The sequence below is a fragment of the Tyto alba genome, unplaced genomic scaffold, assembly GCF_018691265.1.
Source record: "Tyto alba isolate M040663 unplaced genomic scaffold, T.alba_DEE_v4.0 Super-Scaffold_1, whole genome shotgun sequence".
Taxonomy (NCBI): domain Eukaryota; kingdom Metazoa; phylum Chordata; class Aves; order Strigiformes; family Tytonidae; genus Tyto; species Tyto alba.
This window is the reverse complement of record NW_024881261.1, coordinates 38,176,172-38,194,957: the sequence shown is the minus strand read 5'-3', so window position 1 is coordinate 38,194,957 and position 18,786 is coordinate 38,176,172. Positions and strand designations below refer to the sequence as shown.

Below are 18,786 nucleotides of genomic sequence, written 5' to 3'. Positions count from 1 at the left end.
TTTATTTGCATAGTGCATGAATATAGCACTCCATTGCAGTTATTTGGTAATATTTAACAATTCAAAAGGTGTTTTACGGTAGTTACTAATGCTCCAGACTGAAATTAATTATGGAGATAAATGAATTTAAGAAAAGTGGAGACTACTAAAACTGCAGTGACACCAACATCCTAATGCAGATGTCATGTTTGGCTTTTTTATTATCCGTGTAAAGTAAGAAAGAATGTTTCTGGAGGATGAATGCTTTGGAAGTGCTGTGAAGATGAAGGTACAAAACTGAATTATCTCAAATCATCCGGTAGGCAAAGAGAAGTTATATGTGCATTAAGTCATGTAAAAACCCTTAGGAAGTGGAGCATATTTTTGTTAAGCTTGTTACATGCGTCACTGCCTCTATATAAAGGACTTAAATTCCTGGTTAGCATCAGAATATTTTGGTGAAGACTGATCTTCCAGAGCTTTCGAGTCAGAGGATGAAGGAGCTGTTTTGGAAAGTGAGAATAAGTTGACAATATCTTCGCAGATATCACTGCAACTGATTTGCTACACTTCCCAAACAGAATTAAAGCAAACACATAGCTTCAGTGTGAGGTACATATATAAAACATTATACACATATATAATCCAATACAGGGAGTAATTTATATGACAGATATTCTTTTTTTTGCTCTTTATGGAAATGCCTTGGTAAGAGCATGAGGGATAGCAGTGTTTGCTGATTTGTCCTGTGAACATCTTACCTGGCAGGGACAGCTGGAACTGGCCCTTCCAGAGGGTTATGCTGTTAGAGGTGGCATTAGTTTGAAAGAGCAACATCATTTTGGGGAGAATAGAAAGAAAAAGAAGGGCAAGAAAAGGATCTTCACAGAAGCATTGTACCATCCCTGCTGTCTGTGAGGGAATAAATTTCATACTCCTTTTTCACGTCAGCTTTGGATACAGCCAACAGCAGGTCTCTCTTCTCATTAATGTCTGAAAAACTGTAAGAGTATTCATCAAGAAAGAAAATTACTTGCAGTTATTTAGCTAATATGCAAGCAAGTTGGAGGCTTTAACTACCTAATGAGAAAATATTGAATTTCTTCAGGCCTCACTGAAGAGACTCAGATTTTTTTTTTTTTTTCCAGTTGATGCATATGGTTAGTGCATAGTGCTGAATGGTTTGGTGCCTGCATCAGTATCATCAAATTTTCATCCTTAAGCATCTGAATTGTTAGTTTACTCTTCTATTTTTAATTTGAAAGTTAGATGACAAGTAGTAAACTCACAGGCAGTGTTACCTGTGATTTCTCTTCAAACCGTTAAGTATTTTCATTGCTTTTTGTTTTATTTCTTTTTTCCCACCTTGTATTGTGCAAAAGATGAAATGGATCACAAATGCGTGGGCTGAAGTGCGTACAAAGGACAGTGAAGCATCTCTGGGCTTTACATCGTTGTATGATCGATGAGCCATGGGGTGGGACAGCACTGGTTGGGCTGGAAGACAACTTCCTGCAGTGGTTGCTTGTCTTTCTGGGTATCAGAAGGACTACCCAAAATAGGGACCAGCCAAATAATTTTGGCTCCAGTGCCCACAGATGGATTTTCAGAGTGTCCAAAACTTGTTATAGATGGGGAGAGAAAAAGAGGGATGTAGGATGCCACATAAATAACAGCCGGGAAAAGATGCTCTATCGAACAGTCTGCAGTGTGGTAAACACTTGCTTCTACAGAAACAGGAGCAATTTTCCAAGCTGGTCATAAACTGCCTTGCTTCAGACAGTTTATAAATATTTGTCTCCAAAATGTGTATGCAGCGCTCGCAGTTAAAATGGAGCACAAAGCAAAATAAGGAGTTGCTATTTACAGTGCAAAAATCCTTCCTGACATCACAGTGCATATTTAAAAAAAAAAAAAAAAAACCTAAACCTTTTTTCTGGTTTTGTTTTTTTTTTTTTTGTTTTGTTTTTTTTCCTTGACTCTACTTGATTTTCCTTGTAGTGCAAGAGTAGCCAGTCGTCTGTGGTTCAGAGGCAGCATTTCAAGTGAGGTGAGCTCAGCAGTGATATGTGGTGTTCTCCTCCAGAGCATCCCCTTTGGGGTTGTTCCAACATGAGCTTTCTTGTTAGGGAAAAAAATTGAGCACCTACCACAATAATGAGGTTCTGGCATTCCTTTGACAGCTGGAGCTCTTGGCAGCCGTTTTCCTTCCTTCCTCCCTTCCAACTTTTGTCAGCAGGAGGAAGAGGCTGAAGGCAAAGCAGCGGTGTTGGCTGGAGCTTCGGGAAGCCTGTGCTGTCGAGGCTGAGTGCCGGGCAGCACGTCGGGTGGCTTTTTTTCCCCTCCTTTCTCACACTTGTCCTTAATATGTATCCTCTGCCTGTTGGAAGAGATCAACTGTTATGCAGGGGATAATCCTGGCTTCTCGTATCACTGCAATAGTCATTCAGATGGGCAAGCGCTGGGAAGGGGTAGTGGGATACTTGGGGAAGGAGAGAGGAGGCAAGTGTGCGTTTGGCTTGGCTGCCCCCCCTTAAATTAGCACAGGGCCCTTAAAGTAGTGAACTGTTGGATTTTTCAGGCTGTTGCATCCTTCGAGTTCAACCTTTTGCCATAACGGTAGAGGGTGGGGAAGTTGTCCTGCATGTCCTTGCCCTGTCCCATAACATCCACTTGAGTCAAGTTTGCCTGCTAAGAGCTCAGGGAAGGAGGAGAAGGATGCTGTTTGTCTGCGTGGTTTGTTAAAAACATTGAGATATTGCTGTTACAATGGCTGCTTTCCCACTTGGCTGTCTTCATGCAAATATGCCGGTCTGCTGATAACTCACAGAGTTCTGCATTACTCCTTATTCTGCTGGTGCTGCCGCTGGGGTTGTATTTGGGCTGATGCACCCTGCAGGACTTCTGGAGAGCCCTTTGCTCTGGGTGGGTCAGCCCCCCACCTGCAGCTCAGCTTCCCACACAGCCCCAGGGACAGAGAAGCTTCCAGCCATGGCAGAGAGCGGCAGGCAGCAAGGAGAGGGCGCCTTTAGGTGGAAAAACCCTGTGTTTGTGCATCAGGGGAGAGGAAGCACAATGTGAGCTAAATGGGGTTGGTGTGAGCTAACAAGAATGTGCAGTAAAGTACGAGTGGAAGCTCCAGAATGTTTGCAGGCTTTTTTCTTCCCCACGGTTGCCTCTGCTTTCTCTCCTCCTGCGACTTCGCTGGGACCAAGCTGCTCTCTGCTGACCAGGCGTAGGATCAGTGCTAGAGTGCTTATCTGCAAACTGGGTGAATTGTTTCTTAAAACTCATTTTAAGCATTTCACACTCTTCTTTCTTTCAAGAGGACTGAAAAAAAAAATAAGCCTAAGTTCAGCCAAGTTTTTGAATTGTCATATCTTTTAAGAATTATTTCAGGCCAAAAAAAAAACAATAGAGGTTGACATGGTTGAGCTTTGGAGTACTTTGTAGAGATACTTGACTAGTGTCAGTCCCAGCAGTGTTTTTGATGCTGACATCCTCCCTCTTATTTTTAGGTCCAGAGCATCATTCGTTCCCAAACCAGCATGGGCATGCGCCACAGAGACCGGTCTACAACAGGAAACACCCTGAAAACTGGCTTCAACTCCGCGCTGACGACATACTTCTTTGGGGTGGATCTGAAGGGGAAGCTGACCATCTCCCACTTCCTCGACTTCCAGCGCAAACTGCAGCACGATATTCTGAAGCTTGAGGTTTGGGGGTTTTTTTTTACATCTGGAGGGAGGGCAGTGCAGCAGGGACTGTGCTGCATGATGTGTTTTCTGGAGGAAGAGCAAGAGTGTGGGAAGGGTTTGGAGGGAGTTAGTACAGCTGTGGCTCACAGCACTCATGGATCCAACCTGTTGTTAAATTTCTGATGAGCAGTTTGGTGCCTGTGGCACTCCCCGGGAACACCTCCAGCTTTTGTTGGTAGCTGCTCTTGTAAAGTTGCAGCAGCAGCCAGCATGTCCCAGGTGTGTGTCCCTCCACGTGGTGCTTGCCTCGCTGTTGCCTTGGCATTGCTGATGGAAATGGCTGAGATGCTTTAGAAAAAAAAAAAAAAAAAAAAAAAAACAGCAGAGGTTGTGAGTGGTCAGTTGCTACCTTAGTGGGGAAGGTTTGTCTCGGTCCTAATGAGTGAGCTGTGCCCTGAAGGATCAGGGTTTATAACATTCCCAAAACGTTTCAGCTCTGCTTTTGTCCCTGCCTTCTTGTTTGCTTCACTACTCTGAATATTTCTGCTACGTAAGTGTTCAAGCCTTGTTTGAATCTTGGCAAATAGGTGATCTCTGTTATGTGACCTCCATGATCGGCTCCTGGATTAACATGCTTTATAAGAAATGTTGTCTATATCTTCTGAGCTTTTTACCTTTCAATTGACTTGAAGGTCGTCTTTTTTCTTTGCATTACCATGAGTTAGCAGCTCCCAATCTCCTGCTCCCCGTCACATAGCCTGAATTTAAGCATCAAGCTTCAAAACTTCATTCTTTTGAATAAAGCGAGTACAAGAACAGCAAGAGGAGGTACTCCTTGGTCTGTGTCTTGGCTCCCAAGTGGAGCTGACTCAGGTAGAAATGATGTCCTTCTCTGGAGCAGGCTCCAGTGTTCGACCCGGCTTGAACAAAGCCAGGCTTTTAATTGCATCAGAAGTGAGGATTTGCGCAGAAGATTCCCTCACAACCATAACCTGATAAGACAACAGTATTCAGAGTTCACTACCGCTTCAATTTGATGTATGAATCTTTGCATGCTCAGCTTGTGTGATCCAGCTAATGAACAGCATCTTATTAAGTTCCTGTTAAGCCAGTCATCATGAACTTAACCTGAACTTATTCCCTTTTTCATGTGGAGTTTTATGAATCTAAGTAAGAAACTGACCCAAGGACTAATTTTTTTACAAAGGTAATTGTCCACCTCACTGACTTCCTTTAACTGGTCATTAAATCGGGTGATATGGCTCTGCATTTGCAGGGGGCATAGGTTGGTTGAAGACAATGGTCTTTGTGAACTGGAAGGTGTCGATTCCTCAGCGTCCCTACAAATTGAAATGAATTAAATACTTTTGAAGGTTAAGAAACATAAGCTGAAACTCTAACACAAAGGCAATAGAAGTAAGAGATGATTCTATCCCCGTTGGCAGTCCTGCTCTGGTTTCCCACTGCCATGTTCGTTCCAGGGGTGGGTGACAGGGAGGCACTGAAGTATTTCTGACCCTGTGCTGGAGTCCCATACTCCCTCCACAGGTCCCCACTTATTAAGAGGCAGTGGGCTTTTTTCAGTTTCATGGTATTTGTTCCCCTTTTTCTCCTGCAACAGTTTAGTATTAATTTAGTTTTTAGTGATTTTTGTCAATTGTGCATCTTCCTGCTGAATTTTAGTTGCCTTTCTAACCAGCTAGTTATTAATTGCAGACAGTGCAAGATATTTATGTCTTGGTAACTTAATGAGTGTCATAAATGCATCATTACTGAATTCCCAACAGCACCCTTGAGCACAATACCACGCTGTACTTAGCGTTACTGATACTCGTTTTAACTGCAAAACTGACCTATGCAATGGTAACAGTTACATTCTGCCAAACTTATTTTTTTCCCCACGTTCATGATACTTAAGTACCTGATTTTTCTGTTTGTAGTTCTCATTGATTTAGGCAATACAGGCTTATTTCTGTAATCAGTGTTACATAATGTGGCCTCTCTCCTCTTCTGCTTTTATCTCTTTTGGCATAATATCCCACTGTCTCTCTCTGCTTCACCTTTGATGTGTTTGTTCACAGTTAAGTGGCTTTTCACACAAGTGGCTAGTGGGTTTGCGTTGCTCCTTTTCCGGGGAGTGCTGTAATGAACTCAGCCACTTTAAAAATGTGGTAATTCAGAGGAGAGACATGTCAAGTATTTACCTTGACCCATGCAAATTGGAAGAACGTGAGAAGTGGCACTGGGAAATACTGTACGACAGAGCATCGGGTAACTCACGTAGCTGGTTTTTAACAGCTTCCCTTGTTACATGTGTCTGAGTAATGAGCCTGTGAGCACAGTGGTCCTTTGTCAGCATCATGCTCGACTGCACATGCAGATCACCTCTGGATCCTTCTCTTGGCATGGCTAGTGTTACTGGTGGACAAGAAGAAGCAGAAGAGAGCTGCTGGCAGATTTGCCAAGGGCTTAGCTGAACTTTTGTACCCTCCCTTTGCTGGCTTAGCAAAATTAGTGCGCGGTCTGAAACTGGGATGTTAATTTGAAAACCAGTTTTTGTTCACGTTCAGTATCTGAACTCCAGAAAAGACTTTGGGGTAATGCACTGTGAGCAGGTCTGAAGAATATCTCCTGAGGCTGGTGCAGCCCCCGAGTGACACGGTGGCTCTGTTCTCAAAGTGGGATGCTTGCTTTCTCTCTTCCAAAAGATGTCGACTTTAAGTCAGTCCTTTTTTAAAGCTGTTCTTGCATCAGCTTACTGTGGAGGCGGAACAATAGTTTCTGACCATCTGAACACAATTTCTTCTTACTTTTTTTTTTTTCTTACCAAAATATTCATGCATATTTCTTGTTCAGATCGAGCAGAAACTTTCTCAGATGAGTTACATCAGACAAAGCCCTTAATATTTCAATATTACTTAAGGCTGAAGTGCTGACAGCATGTTTAAGTAACTGTGGCCTGGTGTTTTATTCTTCCCTTCTGCTTATTTTTTTTGAGGAAAGTACATTTTGCATCATTTTATGGGAACTCAGCAATCGGCACAGTTGCCGAAAGGGAAAGATGAGAGAAGTAACCATAGCCAGAGGGAGAGGAGAAGCTTTTAACAGCTTATTGCAACTTTTTGTGGCTTGGATACTTTGAGGAAGCCGTGGCCTCCTTGGCACGTTGAGGGGTGGCCCAGCTTAGCTAAGGCTGAGCCACGGGTAGCAATCCACCGAATGGGGCTCTCAGCAGAAGTCCTCACTGTTTTTTTTTTTTTTTACTGTATTCATGCTGCCTTGCCTTAGTCTCTATGGAAGGACTTCTTTTCTTGTTGTTTAGCGTGACAAATGGTGACAAGTTTGTCTGGACAGGCTCTGCAGCTATAACATGTCCTGTTAGGACAGGTGGTATTTGGCTCAAATGGTGCTTTTTTTTTTTTTTTTTTTTTTGAATGGAAGTACTATGTGATTTAGGAAGATAAATAGGACTTGACATCATTGTTTATGCTATTTCTGCTTGTTAGTGTCTGTCCTAGATATTCCTGTGTCTGTGGTAGACCAAGAGGAGTCCCAGCCAGCCCATGGGTCTCTTCCAGCCTAAATTTTTCTATGATTCTGTAAGTGCTTGTAGAAAAGATGTGTTAGTCCTTTGTTCTCCACATCTGTGTCGCCTCTAAAAGGAAACCCAAAACCTCCTAATAGCAGTGATTTAATCTCCATATTTGTTCTTGTTTTATTTCCCAGCAGTGGGATATGCGCCTATGGTGTAACCTTAGGAAAGAAATTTTTTTTTTTTTCCAAATTGTCTGCAGTGAGATTTCTATAGCACATTGTTTCCCTGGTCGTTACTTACGGAAGGCATTGCTTCTCAGCTGAATTGGTGAAACAGGTACTAATCCAGCCCTACACCTTGTAGGTGTGGGGCTGCCTTGCTGGCAGGAGATGCTTTGAGTGGAGAGGCAAGGTTGTGCTGCATGGCTCTGAGCAGCTCCACATCTCAGTCTGATGTGATCTGGGGTCTACCCTTTGAGGTGGTGGGAAGCAGCTTCCCATGGAGGAGCTTGCCAGAATCAGATCCTCATGCAGATGTGTATAGTTGTGCTTAAACACAGGGCTCTTTGCAGATCATTGTTTACCCAAGGATCAAGGATGTCCTGATAATGGTCCCTCCCAAGCAAAAAAGTCTTCCAAGTTCTGGAGCAAAGAGAAGTAAAATGGGATTCTGTGAGACTATGGCAAAGGGATCACACATCATTGCTGCCACCCAGATAAATCACTTATTTTATGTGTCTGTTCTGTGACAGGTGACGTGAGAGTAACTTCTTTACCCTGGAAACTCCTGTTTTCACGACCAGTGCCGACACGATGGCTGTTTGATTTGTTTTTTATGAAGAAGAGGTGATGAATGCTCTTCTATCTGCACATATCTTGTTAGAAAGTCTTAGATCTCGTTGGATCTCATCCCTGTCTTAACAAATATTCTGGTTTCAGAAGGCATTTCTAATGCTTCTCAATCAGGTTTTATGGTAATAAATTTGAGTCCTCAGGTGCCTTTCTGTTCTGAGTCCTAGTGCTGGGGTAGTTGCTATCTGAGTAATCCTGTACCAAGTATTAAAAACTACTGTGTTGTTACCAGCATACTCAAGATTTTTGGGGTTCTGCCTTGTATTTATATGGGTTTGCAGATTGACACCAATTTTCAGTGATTTGTTAACATAGGCAACAAAGATTAAAGTAACAAGTGGTGTGTCTTTGTACCTGCTGCTGTGATTTAGGTGAAAGAAAAGAGTAACTTAAATTGTTTTGACTGGATTGTAAAATGAAGTCTGGCAGAAATTAGGGACTGGCAAAAGTCTTTAAGCTTTGTAAGGGAGACCCCAAAACTTGTGCTTTTTGAAGGTCAATTTGCTATTGAACTTGTATGAGACATTTTTATTTTAAGTCATACTTGTGGCACTCTGTCATGGTCATCTGTGTTGTCTGACGCTGTTGTCCTTTGTCTGCTGATCTGCTCACCATCAGCTTCGCTGCTTGTCTGGCCACTGTGGGAACAAAGATGGGGGATGTAACATTTTCCCTTTTTTCTTATGAATGTCTCCTCCTCTGCATCCTGTATTGGATTTTGTATACTTACGTGGTTTTATCAGTTCTATAGCTAGTTCTGCAATTCTATCCACTATATCTGTATCTCCTCCTTTAATCCCTTGCTTGCTTTCTCTTACTTCACGTGGTCCTTACACACAGAGAGCCAAAACAGCACTTGGGAAGTTGTCTCTTTAATGGAGCAATTAATGGCAGATCCTAAAATTGCCTGGGTTCTTTGTTAATGATTTCCTGACCTGGTTGCAGCGCTTACCTGAGGTGTCTGTCACTGTAGAGTCTCTGATGTGCAACTGTATTAAGAAATCGTTTGAGTCACCTGGGATGCGCCAGCAAGGCTGCGGTACGAGGTATTAAAAGACGCTTTGAAGCCATTCAGGTTGCCACGGGGCTGATGGTTAAATACAGAAAGCCTAAAGTACGCCTCGTGGGTCTTCTGTTTATCCCAGAGGATGAGCGATGCCGTGGGAAGGTGGGGTGGGGATGCAGCAGCACCAGGCTTGGTAACGTGTACCGCACGGCTTGAGCGCTCCTGCCGCGGGGAGCACAGGCGCTGTAGCTGGGTTGTGAGTGGTGGGAGGGAGGCAGTCCGAGCCCCGTGGGTGGTGGAGGGCAAACGGTGACTGCTGTGAGAGGGAATAAGTAAAGCGCAGAATTAGAGGAGGGAGAGGAGTATTAATAAGCTGGAAATACAATTAAAAAGCAGCTGCTTTTTAGGCAGCCAAAGAGTAACCCAGAGCAGCTTGGCTTTTAGGTTTGTTGACTAGGAGCTGCTACTCTGCTAAGATGAGAGAGCAAGTGTGCCCTCACGGGCTGCCTCTGCAGCTGCAGGATGGGTGCTGTGAAGCTGAGAGACATGGGAGATGGTGGTGGAGGATCAGAGCTGTTTGCTGAGGGGAGACCTCCTGCGGTGATCGTGCGCTCTCCAGTTGTCCCTTTATGCTATTACATACAGAATTCATCCTGGAACTCTTTCTCTTGGCCAAGCCCAGCTGGCAGAGGCAGATTGAAAATGAAGGAGTCAGCAAATAGGATGTCTTGGAGATCATACGTGTCTCTATCCAAGTCTGAGAGCGCACACTCTGGGTCTGTGTCAATGCTGTCACCCCCTGACTCTATTTTCAAGGTATGTTGATAGCAAATAACCTTTAAACAACAGCTCTGGAAGGGAAGAGAAACTTGACATCACGGCTGTTTCCCCTCAGAAGTACTTACTAGAGTCAGAGATGGACAAAGCCATGATGGGTTTAGTGACAAGGAGAGCAGCATTATCAGGCTTATTCCTGCAGATCTGTATTCTCACTCTTCTGTGTTTAATGTATTAGAAGTTTTAAGGAATAGAAGTAATGCTGCTGACTGTGACTTTGTGATGGACAGCCATGAAAGTCTGCTGGATGACAGAATTTTGTGACATATCCAGTGAAAAATGGGATCATCTGACCACTGTGAATAGTTTCATGTCAGGGAACTCTAAAGTTAAGGAGTCACAGTCCAGCATATACATATGTAAGCTGGGAATTTTTAGGCAGGCAGTTGAAATTATTTGGACAGCTCATCATGTTTTTGATGGCATTCAGAGGTTATGGGAGCCTGCTGTTGTCCTGGTGTGTGAATGGAAAGGGTTGTGTGAAGCTTTCAGGTTGATTGTACTGCCTCGTTAAGGGTTTGGGGAAAAGCTGGCATTCAGTTTTTGCTCAATGTCGACCAAAGACTTGGTAAGAATTCAGAGTGGGATGTTAGTATAGAAAAAAAATCCAGAAAGTAGGAATAAGTTATGAGGCCATGGCATGTGCAGCTTAAAGGAAAGACAGAAGGGAGATATAACTGTCTCCGTAAACATGAGGAGTCACTATAAAGAAGACTGAGGTAAGTAATTTTCATCAATCAGTAACGGCAGGGCAGGTAGTAAAAGGCTTAAATGTGCACCAGGGAAAGCTTAGTTTAAATACAAGACAGGCTGAATTTCAGTCCCTTTTTTCATTAAGAAGGGAGAGTGCTGGTGGGTGGGTGGGTGGTTCACCATCACGAGCGAGGTACTGAAAGCTGTGTTTCGTGTCTCTATCAGAAGATGCCATAAACACTATTCCTAACTAATTCCTCCCTGGTACAGGCTGCAAAAGCCAGCGGGGAAATCATTTTTGTCAGAGAAATCAAACCCTTCCAGTGCTTCACTCTGAAAGGTGGAGGAAGAGTCAGCTGTGGGGTGGTTCAGGGGGGCTCAGGATCAGAAGAGCATGTCAAGCATTTGCATGTCAGCTTGGTGAGACAGCCTGGGGGTGCTAACTGGTGTGCTTGGAGGAGTGATGGGCACGCTGGCCCCTGGGCTCTGCTTCAGTCAACTCCATACTCAGCCTACGTGAGCACAGAAGGACTGTGTCTGGCTGCGTGCTCGTCTTCAACGTTCCTGTTGGATTGAAATCAAGTAAAAGCACTCGGGCAGCCACTTCTTAAACTGTGTCTTAGCTGTGACTTGGATCCACTCCATCAGCAGTTGCAGCTGCTCAACAGTGAGCAGTTACACAGCTATGACTGGCCCCAACACACTGAGTTTAAGGGCAGTGTCACCAAGCCAAGAACCCAGTGTCAAGCTGAAAACATCCTGTGGTCAGCAAACCAAAGTAGTCAGTGGTCCAGAAGCGTGTGCCAGTGAAGCTGCCGTGGGTGTGCCAATACATCTGCATTGAGGTGCTGCAGCTGCTTGTGAGCATTGCTGGGACATGGCTTGAATGCACAGAAGCAGCTTTGCCATCTCCTCGTTTGGGATGGGTGCTTCGTGGACTGATTAAAGCACTCATTGCAGTGCCTGGTGAGAAAACACCCACTATGGCACATGCTGCTGCTTTGCTTGTATTTGAACGAGGTGACTTAAATGTGGTTGATGCAGTGGCTCTGCAGGGGAAGCTGTTTGAGGATTTTATTGGAATTTCTATTTATTGCATCATTAGTAGCAGTAGAGGTTTTGCTCTGTAACAGCAGGCTCCTTTGGTTTATGAAGTGTGTGTAAATTCACTCCCAAACTCCCGCAGTGCAGCGTGCTGAGCCCTGTGCTCATGCAGGCAGCAGAGCCTTTTGTAGGACCCCTGCAATTAAAACCCCAAGAGTGGTATTTTGATTAATTACGTTGCCACGAGAGTGTGTGCGGAGGTTTGTATCGCCGAGTCCATGAAGTAGAAGGGATAAGCTAAGTCGGCGTAGATGCTTTTGTTCACGTGTGCACGATTCAGGTAACCAAGAGCCAGGTTGTCCCAAAAGTTGATGGGCAAGAGTCTGGGGACGTCTGCATGAACGTGTCAGGACTGCAGCTGCGTGAGCCGGGTGTGATGTACCTGGGTGTATAAGCCCCACGTAGGGGAGGGCTGCAGATCGACGCTAACTCGTGCCCAGCAAGCTCAGCGCACGCGCAGGATTTGGTCCTGGGTTTCGTGCTGTTAGTGATGTGGGAAGGGCTGGCACCACCTCGGAAGCTTCTGTGGCTTTGTTTGATTATTGCAGAGCTGTCGCTGTGGCGTTCGCAATGTCCCAGTTAGCTCACAGAAATCAAAGCAGACGTCGAGGGCTGCGTGTTTTCCATTTTCCGGTGGACCCTCAAGTACGGCGACTAGGGGAGCGTGGGCAATGTGTTTTATTGATCACAGACAAAACTGAAATGCTTGTCACCCAACGGGCTTGCTGTGCTGCCTTGGGCAAGAATGACAGCCATGTTCTTAAGCAACACCCGATCTTAACCAACACCCAAGATAAATACAAATCGAGTCCTGCATGGTAACAGCATGCCTAAATCGCTGGTTGGCAAGTTTCTGATGAGCAATTCTTGTAGCAGGCATCTGACTTCTGCCTTGTCCTTCTACTCTATGAACAAACTCTTTAGTCCTCTTGCTCTTTTGTCCCTTCCTAGCTCCGAAGACAGAGCTGTTGTGCACCTCCGTGCGTTGCTGTCTGTGCCTTAGCTCCTGACTTTGCTTCTGTTGGTACATTAAGGACGTGGGAGCAGGATTCAGGCATTCCCTTTTCCCTGCTAGGCTGAATCAAACTGCTGCAAACTTACTTTTTTTGACAAATCGAGTGCCAAGGTCAAGCAGAAACAGCATAAATTCTAACAGGCAGCGTGAGCGCTATATTTCTTAATAAAATGTGTATCAGTTCCATGGAAATTTTTAGTTGTGTTTTTCAGAGTAACGGTTTGGCTCTGGTACTTGCGGTTCCCCCGTCCCATGGGTATCCCTGCAGGGGGGGCTGGGAACATGTACTGCTTCTGAACTTTGCTCTTTTCTCATTCAGTGAGCGTGTAGGGTGGAAAAGCTGCTGCATTCCTTATGCTGAGGTACCAGGAGCGCTGTCAAGGGCAGGAACAGAGCCAGGTATGGAGAGCAGTCGTGGGAGGTGGGTGCTCACCCCTTCCTCTTCTCCATCCTGGCAGTCAGGAGAGTGCTTTCCTTTAATTTATCAGGTGTGTCCTTTCCCCCTTAGTATTACTGATGCTTCTCCTTTACATTTCCTTCCTTTTATTCCTCCACTACATGAAGTTTCAAAATGTAGATCTTTTCAGAGCTGGCAAAGAAATTATTTTGATTCATGAGGATGGAGTTCAGGTGCGGCCATCTTTACATAACCTTTCTCAATTGCTCATTAAAGTGTAACAAGTTGCTGGTGATGAGAGTTAATTTTTTTCCCCCTTTCAGGCTGCGGTGGTGTGCCAAGGTCAATGAAGCCTCAAAAGCATCTATCAAACACCTGATCTGCTGGGATTGCATTGATGCTGACAGATTAACATTTTTTTAACCTGTCTGCTACATATTCACTTAAGCTGCTCTCCGCGAGCGAGAGGGAAAGTGTGAACGAAGTGTTCAGAAGATTGGATTTTTCTTGTGAGAAAATCACTCCCTTTTCCTTCATATGCTTTTTTTTTTTTTTACGATAAAAGTGAGAAGCTAGCTGCTGCTGGTAGCATTGGGAGTGTTTTCCCTGACCTGATCCAGCTGTATGACCCATGCTCGAGTTCAGGGAATCGGGTAGGGGAGGGAGTTAATGGGCAGTTAAATACTTTGGATGCTCTGGCTAGTTTTAGAGGCTCAGAAGTGGTTTCCAAAGGTGAGGACTTCGCAGTGCTGTCTGCCCGTCGCCAGATGAGCAGGGACCGCCAGCAGCGGCAGCAGGCAGCACGCCAGCTCAGCACAGCCGGTGTTGCAGCACGCTGGGGCAGGAGCTGCTGCAGATCTGCAGTCAGGGAGCCTCTCAGCCTACTCCAGGCATCAGAGGTGGGTCGTGGTGGTCGTGGTTTGCTTCTCTGTACGGGTTATCCAGCTCCGGACCAGCTTTCTTGGGCAGCCCAGGTTTGCGCTGCCCGGCATTGGCAGGGTGATTCCCAGAACAGCCTTTGCACAGTGGTTCAGACTGGGTTTGGCATTTCCTCCTCCCCATCCTTCCCATTTGCATTTCTCCCACTGTTGGGACCTCTGATAATCTTTAGAGCTGTTTCTTCAACTGCTTTTTAGCAAATGAAGTAGTTGGGCTTTGTTGGTCCCACCCAGTGGCTCTCAGTGGGCTCCCAGTGCAGGACGTCAGGCTGTAGCTGGAGCAGGTTGGGATTCCCCTTGCAAAACCCAGTGTTTTAGATTCACGTGCACCGGAACCTTTCAGCATAATTAACCAAAAGAAATTTAATATTTCAAAACCTTTGATCTTTCCAAGTAAAAAGCCGTTGGAAACTTTTGCCTTCCTTTCTTTTTTGGTAGTAGTTTGGTGCCTGTGCAAACACTACAGCTTACTCCAGAATATATTAATTTTTTTTTTGGACAGAGGAGCTTGCTGGGATTTGGGAAGCTGTACAGTGTTTTCCCTCCCTCCCCTTTTTTTTTTTTCCTCCCTCTGTCATAGTTGTATATGCAACTTGACAAGAGATCCTGGCGTCCTGCTTCTCCAGAATAGTAAACAGAGCCAGTGCTGCAGTAGTTTGCAGATAAATAATGTATTACAGCCTGTCAAATAAAGCTTTGAGCAAATACCACTTTAAAGGGTCATATATTGTGAGTCTGAATATTACCCTACAAATCATTATTTCTGAGACCCTTTTGATTCCTTATTATGCACACTACAGCTCTCGGAATAGGTCACCTTTTTCAACTAGCCTTAAACCTGACAGAATTAGTATTAGCAATATTTCTGCTATTGATGTTTGTTTAACCAGCATAAATAAGCTCAAAAATCATTCCTCGACACTTTTCTCTCCATCCACAAGTCCTTGCAGATTTTTTTTTTTTCCATCTCAATTGGAACTAAGCAGTAGCACACGCATGTCTATTTTTTTAGATGCTTGCTTTGAGATTTTAAGGAATACATAGTTTGTTTGACTGGGTTTTAGGAGAAGCTTTCCTAGAGATTTTAGAGCCTGTTAAACTGTAACTAGGCATGGCATTTTGCTAATGTAAGTGTTTAAACAAGATAAAAATTATATTGCTGGGGTGCCTGATTGCAGTTAATTTCAAGTTTGAGAATATCTCCACCAAATTTGTGGAAGATAGGGTTAGGATTATTTCCGAAAAATAAAACTAAGTTGAAGATGCTGATTCTTGCACAGCAAGAGCACTATGCTTCGTAGTACTTAACATCTCTTTTAAAACTGATGTGTCAGTGTTTCATATGCTTTCCTGGTGTTTATAGACTAGCAAGGCCGTGCAGCAACTCTGAGATGAACCCGTGCACTGATAGGTATGGGCATAATTGCACAAAAAAGAGCACCAGAGGATTGCTTCGTCTGTGCGGCTCCGCAGTTGGTATTCCCATCACGGGGTAAGTCTGGGGAATATAGATCCCAATCCCAAAGTGCAGACCGAGCTGGTTTCCCCATCCCATCGTGCCAGGGCTGCTGGAAGGGTCACACTGTGGAGGTAAGGGGCAAACAGCATGGGAAGTGGCACTGCTTTTTCTTTTGGCGTTGCTTTAGGAGAAGCTGGGGCTGTGTTTTCATCGTGCTGCGTGGTGTTACAGCTGGGTGTTTCCCTCTCACGCCGATGGGCTTCGAGGCTCTTGGTGGTTTTGGTTGATCTTAAACGCCGTTTGAACAGATGCTGAGCACAGCCACTGGAAGGGCATGATGGTTATTTTAACAGTCTTCAGCAAACGAAGCAAGCAAAACAAAATAAGCCGCTGTTCAGTGTACAGACCAAAAATGCAATGGCAGGTTAGGAAGGAGAAGAAATTCCACTTTTCAAGCGTGAGGTTTTTACATCCAGTTGTGGTTGTATGGTGATGCTAAGCCCTCTCTGAGCGTTTGGGTGCTCTGGCATCCCTCCCCGAGCAGTTGCAGAGCTGGTGGTGCTCTCTTGGGCACAGTTCAGTTTGGTGGCAGCAATGACAATACACTGCTCCCTGTTTTTTAATCATTTTTTTTATACTTGCAATCTCTGCGTAGTCAGGGTTTCGGCACTGGGGTTTAAAGTAGAAATTTCCCATGTTAATGCTATCGGTTATGACAAATTTAATGAGGAAGGAGGAAAGTTGTCTGGAATGAGAAGTCCTCCCCTGAGGAGTGTCTGGTACCCAAGCTTGACCTTTTTGTGAAGGAGTGATGTCCTGGGGGCAAGTTACAGTTCCATCTTAGGTTTTCTTTCCAAAACACCGCAGTGTCTCAGGTGAAGCCACGCATCGTGCCACGCCAAGTCTGAACTGGAAGGGGCGATTCAGCCCTTACTCCGCGACGTACGGCGCGCCAGGGCTGCAGATCTGTGCTCACAGACACGTGATGCTGTTTGTACCCCAAAACATCGGTTTAAATGACGTTTCCTGGTTTCTCCATTGTTTCTCAGATTGGAAAAAAATCTACATTTACGAGGTGGATGGTCTGAGTCCGCGGTGGCATTTGCAGAGCCCCATCTCTGCAGTTAAGGAGGACCCAGAGGAGGTCCTCCTGCCTGTGCCAGATGGCTCCTGAGCCAGCAGAGCTGCTTCATTTCCCAGCAATGAGCCTTGCAGGTGGTGGTGGCAGGAGGAGAGATGAAAGGAAACCCATGTCTGTGTTTAAGAAGTTTCAGCATTTTTTTTTTTTTTTTTTTTTTTTAAAGAAAGATGTTACTCGTGGTGGTGTCTGAACTGCTTCAGGCTGGATGCTTCTCAGAAGCTGGGATTTGATTCCTGCAGAAGAAGGTGGATTGAGTTAGTGGGGAAAAATATTGAAGTCTGGAAGAAGAGGGATTATGGGTCTATCGTTTTATCGTGGATCCTTGCATTGCCTTTCTAGAAAGTTACGTGATTAAGGGGATTTGGAAGCAGAGAAGATTGTCTGTTTATTTGCCTTCTGCTCTCCCCATATGATGAAGCCTTTCCTCTGTGCATTGAAGAAAAGACAGTTATTTATTTGGGCATAAAGCTAAGCTCAAAGGAAGCTTACCCACATTTCAGTTTACAGAGGAACACAGAGATATTCATCCTGTCTGACAGGGGTTGTTTTTTTGGGGAGGTGGAAGTATTTAACATATGATTATGCATAGTCTTTTAAATGATTGTAGAAAGTATCTTCATGTGGTATATGGACTGGCTCCTGGGACTGGGCTAGCGAAGCTGAGTCAGCTTGGCAGTGGGAGAGTGAAGTGCTCTGCCCCACTTCTCCTGCTTTCTTACCCTCCCCTAAACACCTTTGATTTCCTTGCACATCACGTTGGCTTTTAATGAATTTCAAAATACTGGCTATTATATTTTAGGCTGACTTCTTCACCATCTTGGGTATCCTGGCTTGGGGGAAGAACACCAGACAGCGTTCTATTTCATTATTCCCTGTATCCTTGCTGGTGTGCGGATGCAGGATCCGCTGCTGGCACCAAGTGGCTGTGAGTGGAAGCTGCTCCGGAGGTGTTGGATTTGCCGGCCATCTGCCTCGCGTGTGTAGATTTTGGGGCTGCAGTTTGGAGAGGGGTAAGATACCCCCCCACACACACACACACACACCCATTCCCTCCCCAGTTTTCCCCACAGTGAATGCTGTGCACAGGAGCTGCTCCGTCCCACACCAGCTGGTGCCCTGTGATGCCAGCGGAGCGATTGCCTTTGTCGTGCTTTTCCTTTCAGTGAGATATATGAAAGGGAAAAAGGCTGTCGGAGAACTTGTTTGCTTCTAATAAATCTCAGAGTGCTCTGCCCTGCATCCCATCCTTGTGGGGTTTGGTTGTTTTTTTCCCCTCCCCCAGCGACTAAAAAATTAACCTGTAATGTCACGTGCATGAAGGCAAACGATCACGATTACCTTAGAAAGGACACTATTTTTTTTTCCTTCTCGAAGATCTGGGGGATTTTATCGCTTAACACTGATCATAGACTGTGTTTTGAGTACTGAAAGAAAAATTACTGTAGGCTTTGCACCCTCCTTCATTTTCAAGCAGACACAGTGGGTGAGCTGTGTTCAGTTGGCCAGAAAACGTTCCAGAAGGCAGGAAAGCACAGATGTAGTACCTCTGCTCCCAGCCAGAAGCTGAAATCAAGGGGTTTCCACTCGCAGATCACTTGAAGCCAAGTGTCTTTATGATTTTGTTGCTTTTTCTCGGTTCAGTGGTGATTATATTTGAATTTGGAAACTGGTTGTTGACCAGCTCTCGCTTGCCAGCCCCTTTCTCAGCTGGCCTTTGCGACAAACACCGCTGCGTGCCCGTCTACGGGAGGGAAGAACGCTTGGCTGCCGGGAGTTGACTTTGGGCATCTGTGAGTGTTTTGGTTTAATGTTAGGGGTGTTTGTCTTAAAGTGAGATTAACCCAGAATAAGAAGCATTAATTCCATGGGTTTTAAATTTTTTTATGAATAACACTTGTGTGGTGTTTTGACTCGTTACTGCACCTGATGACCACCTGCAGAAATTAAAAGTTGGAAATAGTTTTGGAGCCCACGGGGAGAGGGAATGAGTGGTTTTATTTACAGGATCTCAGGACAATTTAGTACTTCAAAGAGATTTGTATATATAAGTTACTTTATTCATCTTGGATTTGTTTTATCTTTATTTTAACCTTTCACACAGTCTCTCAACTATGCAATAAATCAAAAGGCTGA

General features: G+C 44.8%; 1 protein-coding gene across 6 annotated transcripts in view; it reads left to right on the top strand.

Moving 5' to 3' along the window:
• The window catches only part of MICU1 (mitochondrial calcium uptake 1), a 111,605-nt gene that overhangs the window by 71,988 nt on the left and 20,831 nt on the right, over positions 1 to 18,786 (top strand). For all 6 annotated transcript variants that reach the window (XM_042788528.1, XM_042788525.1, XM_042788504.1 and 3 more), the window contains one exon: positions 3,498 to 3,695. In XM_042788528.1, the coding sequence (XP_042644462.1) occupies positions 3,498 to 3,695 (198 nt within the window). The remainder of the gene's footprint in view (positions 1 to 3,497; positions 3,696 to 18,786) is intronic.